Source organism: Primulina tabacum, chromosome 9, assembly GCF_025594145.1.
Source record: "Primulina tabacum isolate GXHZ01 chromosome 9, ASM2559414v2, whole genome shotgun sequence".
In the NCBI taxonomy this organism is placed as follows: domain Eukaryota; kingdom Viridiplantae; phylum Streptophyta; class Magnoliopsida; order Lamiales; family Gesneriaceae; genus Primulina; species Primulina tabacum.
Genome location: NC_134558.1, coordinates 34,738,496 through 34,756,923, shown reverse-complemented (window position 1 = coordinate 34,756,923; position 18,428 = coordinate 34,738,496). Strand labels below are relative to the sequence as shown.

The 18,428-nt window shown below is 31.6% G+C and overlaps 1 protein-coding gene across 3 annotated transcripts; it reads right to left on the bottom strand.

Annotated features, from left to right (window-relative positions):
* Window positions 1–608: 608 nt before the first annotated feature.
* Window positions 609–4,802, bottom strand: LOC142555484 (uncharacterized). Of its 3 annotated transcripts, XM_075666369.1 has the most exons (4): window positions 4,676–4,802; window positions 4,187–4,256; window positions 1,590–4,120; window positions 609–1,118 (listed from the first exon to the last, which is right to left on the bottom strand). In XM_075666369.1, exons 3-4 carry the CDS (start codon window positions 4,087–4,089, stop codon window positions 763–765), a joined length of 2,856 nt encoding a protein of 951 aa, XP_075522484.1. In that variant the 5' UTR covers window positions 4,090–4,120; window positions 4,187–4,256; window positions 4,676–4,802; the 3' UTR covers window positions 609–762. The 3 variants fall into 3 exon arrangements, with proteins under 3 accessions (XP_075522484.1, XP_075522482.1, XP_075522483.1); XM_075666367.1 differs by having other exon boundaries at window positions 1,590–4,256; XM_075666368.1 differs by lacking the exon at window positions 4,676–4,802 and adding an exon at window positions 4,507–4,587 and having other exon boundaries at window positions 1,590–4,256.
* Window positions 4,803–18,428: the final 13,626 nt, after the last annotated feature.

Here is an 18,428-nt window from a genome sequence, read left to right as displayed (position 1 = left end):
CTGTTATTAAAAAATAGAAATTGATTTTTTTTAAAAAAAATTAAATATTTTCAAAAAAAGTATTTTTAGATATTTTCAACATAAATTTAATGTTTTCTAAAAAAATAATAAGTTTTTTGTGAGACGATTTCACATATCTTTATCCGTGAGAATAATCAATAATATTTATATTTATAATAGTAATATTTTTTATATAAAAATAATATTTTTTAATGGACGATCCAAATATAATATCAATGTCACAAAATTGACCCAAATATTCCCCTACTTTTGATAAGTTTGAACTTCCAATATTCTAAATCTAATCTAATCTAAAATATGTAAATATATCAATTCGTGGACGAATTAAATATTTCCCCCAATCCCATTTTTATTAATTACGTCAAAATATCGCATTTAAAACTGTTGATTAAAAAAATGCATATCTCTCTCAATTAATTTAAATTTACAATTTATATTTATTTTATTGCAATATCAATGTCCGTTAAAAGTCGTGTCCAAGCTTGTTCGAGAACAAAAAATATATAAAAAAAATTTAAATAAAAACATTATGCAATAACACTTAAATTAATATATATATAGTATGCAATCAACTCTTCAACCAAAAATATATTCACAAACATGCAATCATTTCCACCTCAAAGGAAAAGGAAAACAACGTTTAAAACCAAAGGTCAATAATAATAAAAACCAAAACCCTAAAAAGAAGAAGAGAAAAAGGTGGTTGAAATACTACAACATATCTATCTAATAGCGAGAGCTTCAAACCTTGATAAAAGAAACACAAGAACTCGACGTCACAGTTGATTCAATACACTTCACTAAATGAACGGCATCCGGCCTCGCCCCCGGATCACCTGCCGTGCACTGCAGTGCAAGAATCATGGTCTCCACAATCTGGTTCTGACGTTCATTTAGTGCGTGATTCTTGATGTTTGAATCAACCCACATTTCAAGATGGCAGTCTGAGTAGCAATATCTAGCCCATTCAACAATATTTTCATGGATCCCGAGCTCGGTGTCGGCAGGAGATTTTCCGGTCAGGAGTTCGATAAGGAGAAGTCCGTATCCGTAAATGTCACTCTTCTGTGTCAGGACTACTTTTGATACTTTGGCCTCTGCAGATTTCCGGAAAAAAAAATACAATTCAATGCAATGGATCTTTAGAATTTACGTGCATGGACATGATTACTTGGATGAAAAGATGCATTTGCTAAGACAAGAGACGATTTATTAGATTCTTTTTTCCAACATCTCAGAAGACCAAAAGGGTACTTGCGATAGATGATATTGAAGCATATGGGGAAATTATTGCATCTACATTTAATTTGTACTTGCCAAAAAAGTAAAAGACTTCAAGCACGACTTTCTTGCTTTTACTACATCGATAATAAACTTACAAGAAAAATACTACAATAACTTTATCCAGTCTTAATTAAGTCACTATATTGTGCAAATTGTAGTCCAGAAAAAAATTAATATATATTAACAAGATGTCATACTTTTCAAATATATATATATCTATGCATGCGCAAGAGAACCCATTAACAAAATGTAGAAAGTAAATTATGGAATAATAGTAAAAGTACCTGGAGTAACATAGGCTAAGGAGTTGCGACATTTGTTGTCCGCAGAAGCATTAAATCTTTGAAAACATAGTCTCAAGTGGGCTTCTCCTTTTTCATCAATCATGACCTTCTTAGGTGAAATGTCACCAATTATGATTTTTGATGAACAATAACAATGCAAATACTTGAGGGCTTTTGCGACTCCAATCGCAATTTTCAGACGACTATCCCAACTCAGGCCCCTAAGAGTTTCACTTAGATCTTTCCCTTTAATGTATTCATACACCAAAATGCACACCTTTTCGGACTTACATATAGCGAGAAGCTTTACGATATTTGGATGATCGAGCTTAAATAATTCATTCCATTCCATGCAGAAGCTTGTTGAAATTGTAGCTACCTCCTTTCTAAATAATCTCTTGTTATTTCTAGAGCATTTGCCTCTATAGGACAATATATCATCTATAGTTATTGATCTTGAAATGATTTTTGAATTCAAGAAATACAATTCCCAAACCCCATCATCACTTTCCACTCTTTTCAGCTCCAGATCTTTCGTTTTTTGGATGAAAGTTGAAAGGAAAACGATAATCGCTAGGACCATCAAAGAGGCAAGAAGAATGGTAATTAAGATGTACCACCGAAAATGATTTTTCACACTGCTGCACGGTGGTAAACCACTTTTTTTGTCGCCGCCACAGAGTTTATTACCGGTTACAGAACTAAAATTAATGGCAAGAAATGCTCCGGTGGAGGGCAAGCTTCCTTGGAAGTGGTTGTAAGAGATGTTGATTTGAACTAGTGAATCGACTTTACCTAAATTCGAAGGGATTTCGCCAGTCAATTCATTAACAGAGAGATCAAGCTGTCCAAGAACTGGCATTGATGCAAGACTAAGGGGAATTTCTCCATTAAGATGATTATGACTGAGGTCTAAACTCACGAGCTTCTTGCAATAAGATAATTGATCAGGTATTCGGCCAGAGAGTTCATTCTCTCTTAGCTTGAGTTCCATTAGCTGAGAAAATCCTCCAATGCTTTGTGGGATGCTGCCTGAAAATTTGTTCCCCGATAAGTCCAAGTGTTCTAACTTCTCACTGCCGAACGACACCGGCAATTCCCCAAAATACTCGTTTTTGGCCAAATTCAGCATTTGAAGCTGTGGCATATCCCATTTCCTGTCATCAATCCTTCCAAACAGCTTATTACTCGAAAGATCAAGAAAATAAACCTGTGGAAGTGCGGTGAATTCTGGTGAAATTTCTCCCGAAAGTCTGTTTTTCTGAACTCGAATACGCTGTAAACTCTTGCAATGATTCAGACTATCTGGAACTTCACCTTCCAAGTAATTTGAGAAGAGTATAAGCTTTACAAGTTGTCCCGATTCACATAGGTTTTCGGGGATTTTTCCAGTGAGGTTATTGGTTGAAAGATCAAGAACAGTAAGGTTATTATATTTTCCGAGATCTTTTGGTATTTCACCTGATAAACCATTAGACCATAACTGAAGAACTTGGAGACGCAGCAAAGAAGTCAAAGAATCTGGGATTTTTCCAGAGAAATTATTGGAAAACAAATGGAGAATTTCCAGATTCTGCAGCTGTTGAATCCGTTCAGGAATCTCACCTGACAGGGAATTGTCACTCAAATCAAGTGATACCAGTTTCTTGAGATTGAAAATGTGGTCAGGAATGGGACCAGTGAGCTTGTTAAAGTAGAGAAAAAGGTATTCAAGATTTGTGAGATTTCCTAAAGATGATGGGATTTCACCTGTAAGATTGTTATAAACAAGATCAAGATGATTCAGAAAGGGTAATTCCCCAATTTCTTTCGGAATTTCGCCTGAGAAATTGTTGTATCCCAAATAAATCCACCTCAAGCTCTTCAGGATTCCTAAATTTCTTGGAATTTCACCACTTAGCTGGTTCGATGCCAAGGTTAGAAACTCCAATCTTGTCATATTTGACATCGAATCCGGAAATTTTCCGACCAACAGATTCCCTCCAAGATCAAGAAACTTGAGTCCTGAATACAGTCCCATATCTTGTGGGATATTTCCAGACAGCATATTGTTTGATAAATCCAATGTTTCAAGAACTGGCAGAGGGCCAGCTTGAATCACCCCTGTCAAATTGTTGTTGCTTAGATTCAGGTATCTAAGTGAAAAACACGAGGATAAATTTGGTGGGATTTCACCAATGAACTGATTGGTTGAGAGATCAATGGTCTGAATATCAGGGAGTCTGAAAATGGAATCTGAGATTCTTCCAGATAACTTCTTCTCAGGCAGCTCGATTTTGGACACGTGGGATGAATCGAAACAGGAGATTCCTTCCCATTTGCAGAAAGAAACAGATGAATTCCAGCTGCTCAGTGCCTGAAATGGATCATTTATTGAAGCTTTTATGGATAATAACAGCTCGAGTTCAAACTCTTTGCATGTACACAAGTTGGTCATGAGAATAAACATGATAATTAACTTGATCAAAATCTTGAATCTTTTGAATCCATCCTTGGCCATTTTCAGCTGAAAAATTTGACAACTCAGACTGAAAATCTTGAATCTTTTGAATCCATCCTTGGTCATTTTCAGCTGATAAATTTGACAACTCAGACTGGGTACTGGAATCAAGAAATTGGCCAGCTTAATTTAAGATAAGTTTACAGATTATCTTATATATTCATTCTCTGCAAAAAGAAGATTAAATAAAATAATTAGCTTCCAACTACATTAATCAATCATGTTAATCAATCATGGGATCTGATGCTTATAAAAAACAATTCAATACGGAAAAGAAAACACACATATCACAGCTTTTTATGAAAGAATCTCTCATTCATAGACAAATATTTGAAACATATGCCATTTGTTATCACCATAAGGACAACGAAAGCAACAGCAAGAACAAGCATGCGCAGGAATAATGTATAATCCAACCTTCAAAATAAAAAGTCAAAAGTACTGCATGTTAGAAATCCCAGTTGCAAGTATCCTAAAAACTATCAACTTTAAAAAAAAACATAAATAAAATGAAATAGTTCATGCATTTATGTGATAGTATCAGATTCCAAAAGCTGGATATGGAGAATCAAAGTCTGAAACTCACTTTGAAGCATGTATAGATGGAAATGGAGAGAACAGTAGGGTTTGAAGGTAAGGCAGCGGCATATAGATATATAAATAGCTAGAGGAATTTTCTAGAAAATTTCGGCATACAAATTTTTTATATAAGTTTTTGTAGTTTTTTTACCACAAAAAAATATTATTTTAATTCTAAACCTAGAGTTCAGGGATCAGTATTTGTCAGATAAGCATTTTTATCAAGTCTAGTTAAAGATTTGAACGTTATTTCAACAATTTAGGATTTTAAAATTTTGGAAATAATAATAATTCCAGGGTTAAAAATGGGAAAGAAAGAAGATACAGATGTTTGGAAAAAGAGGTTGGCTTTAAATTTGTCGGATATTACCTAAATGCTCTTTTGACTGGCATTGGAAAGTGACAAGAGAATGTGTAACTGATGAAGCTTAAAAAGTTGGATGAGTCATGCTTCCTTTGCCTTTGTTCTTGGATCGACTTGTATGCTTCAACAATGCAAATTTGGTGTGAACTATATATTCTGTGTAATGCCCGAGAAATTAATTAACGTAATCTGAGATGATTATTGATTATGAATGCATATAATTATAGACGGCCTATTACGAGACCAGATTGGCCAAATCATATGAATGGTGCAATTTTTGGACAGAACCATTGGCGCCTGAGCGGTAGAAAATGACCGCCCGAGCGCCAATGTTCAGTAAGATAAGCTTTGGGCAGAGGATGTGGCGCCCGGGCGGTAGTTTTTGACCGCCCGAGCGCCAAGGATGAGTGTGGAGGACAGAAACTCCCGCTCCCGGGCGGTATGTTTTAACCGCCCGAGCGGTAAAGATCAACCGCTCGAGCGCGAATCATGCAAAACGAAATCGAGCCACTTGCCTTTCATGCACGAGATGTGTAGATACATATATATACATATATCAATTCATTCAGAAGGAAAGGGAGAAACGAGAAAGGAAGCACGAGAAATTCTCTAGAAAATCCTTACGCCTTTATATTTCAATCCGTCTGTCTGATTTCAAATCTGACTTCAGTATTGAGTTCCTATCAACGTAGGCTACAACTGGACATTGGGAATGGACCGAGATAGAGTCGGGACTTCTTCTTCTTCTGAGCGAGAAGATAAAGGTATAAATTAATGTTGAGTTGGGATTGGACAACTCGAGTGAGGTTTGACTCGAGTTTCCCTAAATCACATACTTTACTTTAATGCATTGATATTTGCATTGAGTTAATTGATATACTTGTTCTCTTGAATTATAGATGACAGGTGTTAGACGAGTAATCTTGAGACAGAAGTGCCGGATAGTGGTGGTATCGCCACGGCACATTGCACGATGTCTCAAGATAGGATATGAACGATAGAGCTACAGTCCATGACGGTTAGGTCAGGATACCGGATGTTGGTTATATCGAGTAAATAGAATTGGAATTCTTCTATTACGGAATTCGATATAGGAACACCATATTTGGTTATATCGTAATTCGATATAGGAACACCATAATTGGTTATATCGTAATTCGATATAGGAACACCATATTGGGTTATATCGTAATTCGATATAGGAACACCATATTTGGTTATATCGAGTAATAGGACCAGAGTTCCTTCTATTACGGAATTCGATATAGGAACACCACATCTGGAAACCGGGATCCCTAGACTAGGATTGAGCCTAGTCTAAAACGTAGAGTCACGAGTTTGAGTGACAGTTATATCGATTGATATTGATGGATGTTGAATTATGTTCCTGATATTGGTACATGCTTAGAATAGAATTTATTCTTGATCTTGAATTATGTTCCGAATTAGGGTACATGTTTAGAATATGATGTATTCTTGTTATTGATTCATGTCATGATTTTGATATGGGGTATGAATTTCTATTATATGCTTTTATATGATTGCATGTATACATGATTTATACTGGGATATTTATATCTCACCGGAGTTATCCGGCTGTTGTCTTGTTTGTATGTGTGCATGGCAACAGGTGGGTTAAAAGCGGGGTCAGGACAAGAATGAGGCTGGACTAGATAGCGTGGAGATTCGGACTCAGAAGCAACTTAGGATTCAGCACTGACATGTAGTTGAACCTAGTTGGATTATTGTAGATGATACAATAATTGTATGTTTATGTTTAATATGTAATTTGAATGTAATTACATTACGTTTCCGCTTTGTATTTTAAAAAAAAATTAGACCTTGTTTATTATAAATGATTTAATATTCCTAAAGACGATTGAGGAATTGATTAGCGTCCGGGTCCCCACATTCTGTCTCCTTGCATCAAAGTATTTGTGTGTGTATTTACTATGTATTTGTGTATATCTATATTATATTATATTATATGTTAAAATTTAAGTCACACAACCCTTTATTGGTATAGTCAAATTACACAACAATAAAATTACTATTATACTCCTCACCAAAGTAAAATTTCAAAACTATAATAATACACCTATTTTTATAACATAAATCAAACTAATTACAAAAAACATTGATTAAATTAATCAGAAGAATACTTTTTAAAAAATAAATATCGTAATACATGTTAGTTGTCTCACATCGGTTGGATAAAATACATAGGAGTTGTATATATGGTCTTGGACAATCCTCTTCCCTTGAGCTAGCTTTTGGGTTGAGTTAGGTCCAAGTTTCAATCTTAACATGGTATCAGAACTCATGTTCCACCATTATGTGTTAGGCTGCCCATAGTTGGGTCACCCGTTCTGCTCATAATCGGGTCATTTGTAAATTTTATGCTCCAAATGTTCATTCCTGAGCGTGAAGGGGTGTGTTAGTTGTCCCACATCAGTTGGATAAAATACCTAGGAGTTGTATATATGGTCTTGAACAATCCTCCTCCCTTGAGCTAACTTTTGGGGTTGAGTTAGGTTCAAGTTCCAATCTTAACAGTACAATTACGCAACGATTTATTGGTAGTATATGTAGATGTGTGTGTTTAAAGTAATATAATACTCGATAAGTAAGATGTAGATGCATGTATTAGTGAATTGTAATATAATACTCGATAAGTAAGATGTACATGCATGTATTAGTTAATTTTTGTCCAATTCCAAAATGAAAGATATACATATATAAATAATCAAATTATCTTCATATTACATATGCTTACAATTTTTATGATTATGGTTGATTAATTGTTGAAGTCAGATTTCATTGGTCTGTCATGAAATGTGTATATGTGCATGCGGATATGGTGGTCCAACGGCTTTTAGTCTGGTCATACGGTACAAAAGAGCTGAGACACATTTTTAAATATATATATATATTAAAAAAATTAATGTTAGGTTATAGATATTCACAATGGGGTGCACATAAAATCAATTATATATAAATATATAAATTTTTGTGTTAATATATTATGATAGATTACAATACATGATTTGAGAAAATGCAAAAACTTGTGTTAGACGATCTCACGGGTCGTATTTTGTGAGACATATATATTATTTGAGCCATTCATGAAAAATATTACTTTTTATGGTAAGAGTATTATTTTTTATTGTGAATATCGGTAGGGTTGACATGTCTCATATATAAAGATTCGAGAGACCGTCTCACAAGAGACCTACTTTTGGGAAATTTATACATAGACGCAAATCATAGAATTTTTCTCTAGTTAAATGAGTTTAATGCGCGAGGGGAATTTGTTTAACTAGACGAATATACAAAGATAAGATGATATTATATATCGGTGAAAGCAATTTATTGAAATTACATTTGGTACTATATATCTTTTTTTTTTCATTTTGGTGATTTTATCTGTAAATTAACGATCTTATTACACAAATTTGCATTTTATTTCAATTATAATACTCAATTTCACAAAGTAATGACATGACATCGTGTATGTACGTAAATAATGTTTGTTTCCATCACAGGATTTTTGGTGTTACGTCACCATTTTCGAAAATGTAAAAACTGAATATTGTTGTGTACGATATTCTTATTTTAATCATAAAATTATGTGAAATACTTATATTCTTCGGTATGCAAATACTTGTAATAATTTCTTATTATTAAATAGGAATTGTTTTTTTTATAAAAAAAATGAAATAAGATAACATTTAAAGGGGAAAACAACAAATTAAGCGAGGCAAAAGGCATATGAAAGAAGTGGGGATGGGATTTTGAAAGAATGTACGCCATACATATATAACACAGTATGAAGGGAAACTGAAGAATATGAAATCAAAAGCAGAATATCTTTTTGCTTAAATAATCAAAATGTGCAGTATCAATGCACCCAATCTTCACTCTCTTTAATGTCTCCAAGGAATATACAGTGTGTTGTCCTTGTCAATTTCGCATGCTTGTTTTCTATCCTTCTCGTTTTTACGAAATAAATAAATATAATCCACTTCAGAAAATTTAAAAAAAATAATAATAATATGGTCTATTGAACCTTTTTTTTAAAAAAATTTTTATTTAGTAACAAAATTAACTATATTTAGCAAAGATAATTATATTTTTGGTTTTATAACTTGGATGCTTTTCATATTTGATTATGTTATTTATCAATTTATTTCTCACTCCACTAATTTTCACCTATTTCAATTTTAGTCCTATTACACTGGAAATGTAGAGTCCGAAAATGATATATGATACTGAAAATTAATGACGTATTTAATGTCAAGTCAGTACCCCAATGAAAAGCGACTAAGATAAAAAAAAATTAACAGAATAAATTCATAAATTAACCAAAAACATAATTACAAATAAAAAATATGTAAGTTACAATAACAAAAATATAATTTTCCCTGTTTAGCTAGCAAACCAAAAGCAACACATCAAAGTTTAAAAAAATGTATTTAAAAAGATTTTTAAGTCAGTTGTTAATATCCTTTTAAAAAAAGTCAGTTGTATATATGTGTGCGTGTGTCTATATCATGCTATATTTCATTATCTAATAATAATAATAATATTATACTGAACGTTTGTCATTTTACCAAAATTTATAGTTACGTTGATAGTAACGGTACAACTCAAATCTTTTAACGGTACATCAGCTTGGAAATTACGTTTCGGTTGCTCTACTCAGTAAAAACAAATTATTGCACTCAAATAATATATCGCTCAATCATTGCACTCATTACAATTCATGAGAATCAAACTCGTGACCTTGACTCTGATATAAATTGTTGGATCTAACGTTTTCCGTTTTGTCAAAAATTATAGTCGGTGGTAATAATACAACTCAAATCTTTAGGTTGTATAATAACTCAAACATCACGTTTCGATTATTTTACTGAACAAAAACAATTATTACACTCCAACAACAACAACAATATGATATTCGTCCACAAGCCACATACACCATTAATGGATTATATTATATTTTAGAAATCCTTATTCTCCTATCCATTTTATATGCCGATGGTGTGCCCGACATTCGTTGAAGCCGCATTCGATATCAAGATCATAAATTATATTTTTTTAATTTCATTTTCATTTAATATTATTTAATTCTGCTCATATTTATTTCTGACACTGTCCATACCTTTTAAGATAAATAAATTTAGAAAGTGAACTTATGCCATTATGCTCTAAAGAGCACACCACAAGCATCCAAAAATTAGTGCCCTGTCCTCTTCGTACTAAAATAAATGAATAACCAATTAAGAGTAGAATTTCATTATAAAATAACACACAATATCAAATTACTTGTACAATTATATTTTTTCATTCTTAAATTTACATTATTTCGGTAATATTTTTCAATTCTATACTTGGATTATTTCTCCTCCTATGATCTGACTGAATTTTAATATTTAGATTATCAATATATTAAATAATTGTAGTTGCATTAATTTATATGAGGTATGTGTGACAAATACCGATCCAAATCCACTAAATAAGGGATGCCCATTGCTTTTGAAATATGGCTTTGTAATTTTTAGTTGTGGTCCAATGCCACCATTAAGATAAAAATGTAATTAAATTAATCAAACCATTAATTAGGATATTTTTTTCATTGAAAAAAAAAGGTTCCACTAGGATGTGCGTGTTCCATAAAAGAGACCGTTTAACTTACTTTGGTTTTAAAAAATTCGAATATATAGAAAAGCAATTAATAAACTTATAGCAATATCAACAAAGCGACTTTTGCCTGAAAAAGTGAGGAGATTGCAACTCGTTAGCTTAATTAACGACGTCGTTAATTTATTATTAAATTTGCAAAATGATGACTAAAATTAAGAATCATACGTATATTTCATGTGTGCGTAAAAGTATTACATACAAACTTTTTTATAAGTGATAATTTAATACCACTGATTATAATATTTTTATGATAATCTTGGGGATATATATTACATATAACTATATAATAATAATAAACAAAACCTTATAATCTACATAGATTTCTAGATTATGTAAAAATGTAGATTATGATAAGCTAATGAATTAATTTTTTGATAAAAAAATCATTTTTTTTTTCCAAATTGAGAGAGTGCACCAATTTAATTAATATCCATATTTCGATATTTATTTATGTTACACGAAGATTATAATCTAAATTATTATAAAATAAATCATATAATTGAAGGGTTTTGATTTAAAAAGTGATGATTAAATTCACATGATGCAATAGTCAGATCAAATGTAAAATTGGCTGCACGTGTGACACTCACGTACTACACTGGGCGGACGTTGCATCAACTTTAGCATAGCTTCTATAATGGGATGCAAAAGGTTTCGAAGATTGGGAAAAGAAATGGGACCATATTGCAATTATGACACTTGGTTTTGTACATGAACCCTATAGGAGATTGAGGACCATGCATTACCAATTGTAGCCCACAACTTGTTTATTGAATCTACACTAATACTTTTCTTTTGTATTTTTTTTTAAAAAAAATATATAAATCAAAGATAATGCAGATCACTCGATGCAATGAATGGTGACACGAGCCATTGTATTTTATTTTATTTTTTTTAAAAAAAATGATCACTATATTATATTTCGTTTTAAACTTTTTCATGAGTTTTAACATTTGTAAAAAAAATCAAATTTTAATGCAATATATCTTGGCATATATAACATTAATTGGTTTCTTCCTTTATAGCATGAACAATTAATTATAATTTTTCATTCACAAAAACCTGATGTAAAACTATAGATATAAATTGTAAGCGCATGTCAAGCATTTGGGAGCTCACCAAATTTTTAGTGCTAGTCCAACCCACACAAGAAGGGTAAATTCTATGCTATATTGATAGTGTATTATCAACCATTATAGATGACAAAAACTTGTGTGAGACGGTATCACGAGTCGTATTTTGTGAGACAGATATCTTATTTGGGTAATCTATGAAAAAATATTACTTTTTATCTAAGAGTATTAATTTTTATTGTGAATATCGGTAGGATTGACCCGTTTCACAAATAAAGATTCGTGAGACCGTCTCACAAGGACTGACTCCTATTAGATTGTGGTGATTCTCACCTGTTTTTGGTGTGATCCATCTCGATCCTATGACTAAGGAGAAGTTCTCTCGACGTAGAATAGAAGAAGTCCACGAGAAGTTGGGAAGTGCACAATTTCGAACATTAGCAATCCGAATATTAGCATAATTTGTCTCATAGATGGCCGAAGTGATGGTGTCTAAACTTTCTAGCCCAGAGCAAGCAAAAGTAAAACAACTTAATCAGGAGAAGATTTAATCCGAAGGGAGAATATAATCCAAAATAGCAAATAGCAAATCCGAAGAGACAATAATATAACGAGTTCAAAAAAAAATGTAAGAAATTAGTAATTCAAGTGGAAGAAAACTTATATAACACGGTGGGAAAATCAGACAGTAAAAGCTGGTAGATTCGAATTTAGAAAGGGTGAAATTCCATGCCACCATAAGAAAATTAATCTCAGAAAAGATCACATGACTTATGTTGTTTTGGCAATGTGAGATCCTATTTTGATGTGTAAGTTTGTTAGTTGTAGGCTAAAACTTATAATTTTGAATATTAATATGCAATGCATTGCAAAAAGAGTGTTGTAATTTCAATATTAACGACACATAAAATAATTTGAGTTGGAGATATAATAAAAAAAACGATACACACTATTCATTTCAAATTCTTTTTATTTTTATTTTTTGAAAAAAAGGCTATAGCTAGTGTTGAAGAAGCTTACAAGGGCTCAAATCGAAGGACAACAAAACCTATGCTTTTTAAAAATATATTTAACATAAGAAAATTAAATTTTTTTTCCTAATTGTTATTTATTTAAATAATTTAGTCAACTCTCTTAATTTGCCCATTAAATCCTATTACTCCAAACTAAGATCGATCCTCGGAACACAACTAGAACTCCTAATTATTTTTTTGATGCCCAAATCTTTGTTTTGATTCTCGCGACTTCTCTTGACAATATCCCTCATCGCCCATGCCAACGAGAGCTTTGGATTAAGCCTCGATGTTTCATTGAAATCTTGAACAATACTTTTGTGAGTACTCACAGCTTCTTCAATGGCAATGTGCTTTCGGGTCAACGTTTCTTTAACGACTTCGCAACAAAGCCCACAGACCCATTTACCCGAAAAGGATTTCCGGATCCTTGTCATGTACTCCTTTGTGCACTCTTCTTTGAGACCACAGCATTCACATTCAGCCACCAAGATCACTTCTTCTTCTTCTTCCAATTCAACAACAGCTTCCAAGCTTTTGCTCAGTTTGTTTATCTCCACTGTGAGATCCGAAACGGCCTTTCGGAGCAACTGAGGTTCACTCTGCCACCACAAGCTTATTAGAGCACGCTACACATTAATTTGAATCAAAGTTACTTTATTCGAGTATTACTCTTGAGCTTCGCAAAGCTCGATAACTAGACTATAACCAAGAAAACCAGACTCTAGTTTGAGCTGAATTCAATTTCAAAATAATTTGAGCTCATATTCGAGCGTAAAATTATGAATAACATGGCTTAATATTCATTGCCGGATTGAACCTCAAAATCAAGGACTTGGAAATTCGAAATTCGAAATTTTAATCAAAGATCAACGTTTATGCTTTTAAATTTGTAGAAAATATTTAAGAAAATGCAATGAGGGATACGCAAAACTTCCTTAAGAAACTTTTTTTTAAAGAATTTATAAATTACAGTACGTACCATGATTTGGAGTAAAGTTTATTTCTTCTTCAAACTCTTTAACTATGATAAGTACTGGATAAACCCCATAAGTTCAACATTTACTCGAGATCAACACTTATATTTATAATAGTTGAGTGCATGCATCCCTGCCTACGTAAGGACGTGTGTACATGATAATGGGATAATAGTGACCTGTAATTAATAAGACAATTACCAGAGGTTTTATTGTATTGTAATATTACACGAGAGTTGCAAAATAATCGGTACTTAAGGTGGGGAAAACTTTAATTCTGTAATGACAGTTCTATTAGTAATTAATTTGTATTTGGATTTATTGGCGTGATTTTTTTTTTTTTTTAATATGCTGAATTAGACGTGTGGCAACCAATGGTTTGTATAATACATAATATGACATGAATTATTGCAGTAGAATTTAAAACTAGTCGTATAATTATTGTACAATACTAGAAATTTCAACGAAATAATTAATTACTTAATTTAGTGCAGTTTCTAAATTCTTATACAAACTTAACATTAACATTAAAAAAACTACGATACACCAAAAACTGATGTATGCCTACACGAGAAGTGAACATGATCATAAATATCGTCGAATTTCATTTATCATTGTCAAGTTGGTATGATTCAGTTGAACTCCATTGATAATTAATTCATAGTTTAAGTAAGAAAATTAATTTCAAATCTGAAAAAAAAAATTTATTGCACAACTTGAGTCAGTCCATCATATATCACAATCCATAGGGAAAAGATAAAACAGTAAAGAACCTAGGCTCGTGAAAAGAAAGTGAGAGTCAACAAAAGAAACATGAGAATTGAGATATTAAGCATTTAATAGCTTGTTGTTGAACGGATAAATGTTGCTTTCTTGATGACATTTTTGACATTAATTTTCGATGATATTGCATGAAACTAGGGCTGCTACGCTTGCTACCGTTTGCTATAGATATTTCAAGGGTACATATACGATTGTTTCGGCACATTGTATTGCCTAAGGCTGTATATATGGATGGCTGGACATGAGATGTATTCACTTGGAAATCTTGTGACCTAGCTAAAAGAGAAACCTATCCCTTCATCTAGGTTTCTTCGTGGGAAGGTGCTTACTGTTTACACAAGTGTCTTCCCTCGTGGTCCAATCTTTTGACATATGAGGTGAGGCATTTAATTTAAATTTTTTTTTATTGAACTATCCATAGAGGAACCGATTTAATTCATAATATAGAGTCATGTAACTTAATTAAACATTTTTTTTTCATTTTTTATAATGTTATCAGACAATTCACGATTTTAGTCCACTAATTTAACGATGATTTGAAATCGTAAAATCGCTGATGTAGTGGTGAATATTATTGATGTGTTTGATGTCAAGTCGGCACTCTGATGGAAATTTGGAAGAAAAAAAAAAGGTATTAAAATCGTGAATTGAACGGTAACATGACAAAAAAAATTGAAAACGTAAATGTTATAAAACCAGAATTGTAATTTCACCTAATTTGGATACTGAGTCGGTGCACAAAGAAAAATAGTACTTTTTTAAACAATAACAATTAATAAAAAGGGCAGTGTTAATTGTTTGGTTTGACTATATCACTGATGCAAGTGCTTTACAAAGTTGTAATAAAGAAGCTAAAAATTATAGCTTTTATGTGTTCACATTCTCTTCAATTTTTTTTTTTAAAATATTTATTTCAAACATGTTGCACAACTATTTATGTTTTACTTAAAGAGGCAATGTCGAATTCTACTTGATAAAATATATTTTTAAGCTAAGTATCCTTAAATCCAGACTCGTAATTACTACGCTCAAATTAAATAAGGTGCTCGTGATACATCGAATGTGGATGGTAAGCACAAATTGGCTCAAGATTGTGTATTGTGTTTGAATGAATAAATTTACATTTATTTGATTAATGGAACCGATTTATGGACTCGAAATGACTTTATTTTTGTTAATTTTGAAATCTAATAAATGGAATTTCACTTAACACAATGGAGAAGAATTTGAATCCATATGAAACGGACTCACAGACGGTGGTCAAAGCAATAAGATCAAAGAATGTAGACTACACAGAGTTTGGATCGGTTATATCCGGATGCTGTCAAATTTTAGAAGCTCGTCCTTCTTTCAAAATTCAACATGCTAGAAGACAAGCAAATATGGTGGCTCACACATTGGTATGCGGGGTAATATCTTTTGTTAATCCTTTGATTACGTATCATCCTCCAGATATCATATGTAATTCAATCAACCGATTGTGTAAACAATGACGGATTCCCTAGAACTCACAATATGCACACAGTTCTTTATTAAAAAATTTGGGCCCAGCCTTTTCCTGATCGTAGTAGCTTAGATTTATCATCCGACGGACCAACATAGATGGTCTATGTCAGGGTCCATAATTGCACGGGCCTTATTCGTGGTTCCAAGTTTTTTACGAGTAAAATTTGTTTTAGTTCTGAATTATACATAAATTATTCCTCAAGCTAAAGACTCGTGGTTGATTTGATCCCGAGCGTCTATTTTTGGTATTTATAGATTGTGACCACAACCTTATTTATATCACCGTCTTCTTCCAAGATTAGCGGCGAAGCCTTGACACTTGCATTATAAAAAAAACAATTTTTTTTTTAAAAAAAATTTGTCATTTTTAATTTTTTTTTTTTTGACCGAATTTTGTTTTATAGTTAGATTGAACTAACTGGTAAGCTCTTTGTGTCGTTGAAAAAATGATTGTAGAAAGGTTTAAGTAAACCAACAAGCAAACAAAATTCTAGGGGACACTTCCTAAGGTTATTGGTTATCATTTTTAGCTTTTTGGGATATCAACATCATCAATTTATGGTGTTGTATTAAGATTTTCATATTTAATAGTAAATAAAAGTGGTGAACTCATTGAAATTAACGTCATCTTTTCGGGGTAAAAAAATGAATAACTAGCATTCGTTGATTTATTAAAAATCAAAGATTATGTTAAATGATTGAAGAGATCATGAACCAAAAATTATCTTAGTTTTATTTACTTTGTTTGTCACAAAGAAACCATATTTACATCAAGATTTCCGAGAATCATATAAATGGTATCTTGGTGAAAAAATACCATTCAAAACTTGTTCTCTCGATCAAATCAATGATAAATCAAATCAATCAATCGAGATACAAACATATGATATAAAGGAAAATTTTTATTTGTTTGAAATAAAATAATCTTGATATTTCAAAATAAAACTATATTTCATCGAATATAATTCACTCATGAAATACAACCTCGAACTCCACGTAAAAACATAGCCACACCCTCACTATATAAATTAAATAATAAAATTTCCATTCCCATTTCCATTCCCATTTCCTACCTAATTATCCTGCTTTTGTGGATGAGAAATGATTAAAAGAACAATCAATCGATTAATTAATTAGTATGTTTCACGTCATTTTTGAAGTGGTTTCCAATAACCCGCGGAAAGAGACTTGTTGAGTGTTTACCCACTGAACACACCAGCCACTAAAAAATGGCCCCGCAACGCATCAGAGTCTTGTGGATTTATTTAACACGACCGCGAGTGGCAAAAAAAAAAAATTATATTATTTTTATAATTAATTTTAATCTCTCATATCATGAATATTACTTTTGTTTAATTTTTGTATTCCTTACAGTAGTATTGTTAACAATTCCAATTTTTTTTTATATATATAAATTGAGCATATCTACAACGTTTGAAACATATTATGAGATAAAAAAATTATATTTGGAATTATTTTTTATGGAATACAATTTACAGTGTATGTTGAATATTCTTTAGGAATAAAAATAAACTTTAAAAATGAAACATAGTTATTAATATTTCGTGTTTTAGTTCTGAATCATGTCTAAGAGTAATTCCATACATCCCGACATAACAGCATAGAGTCGAGCTACGACGTCCAGATATTTATTAGATCTTGCACTAAAATTATTGTCTCTTCAAATTGCTTTTTGATTAATGAATTTTAAATATATATATTTTTGTTGTTTAAATAAGTAAGAACATAAATTTCAAAATTTTATTTTATATTATTAAAGTATAAATAATTAAGATATTAAGATATTGATTTAATATTTGATCTATTGTTTAATTGTAAATAATAAAACAATAATTGAAATTCATGTATTTCAAATTCATATCCTAAAATACTCCTCAAAGCTACGTACGAATTGATGTATTCGGACTGATGAGTAGATTTCAAATCAAAATATGTGAAAACAATATATTTGAAATGACGATAATGAATTTGAAATTAAGACATAAAAATGTACTTAACTAACTTAATTGATTTCAGACCCTTTATTATAATTGTGAACCGAATTAGTACAATAAATTTAACGTGGGAATTTGAAATTTAATTCACTTAAATCATTCAATAAAACAGCAACTTAAATATTAATTATATCTTATTATATTATTCAACGTGAAAAATAATATATTGACTATGACATTGTATAGACGACCCTCGAAGTGCAATTTGCAAATCACCGGTGAAACTGAAACGGAAGCAACCAAGGGATTTCCTTGTCGTCTATCGGTCATTTATTTATTTATTTATTATATTCTTTCTACATTCTCTCTCTATATCTACACCT

Coding starts and splice junctions, on each gene's coding strand:
- LOC142555484 (XM_075666367.1), bottom strand. CDS start 4,155: ATGACCAAGGATGGATTCAAAAGATTCAAGATTTTCAGTCTGAGTTGT. Junction 1,119..1,589: donor CTTAGCCTATGTTACTCCAG/GTACTTTTACTA, acceptor GGAAATCTGCAG/AGGCCAAAGTATCAAAAGTA.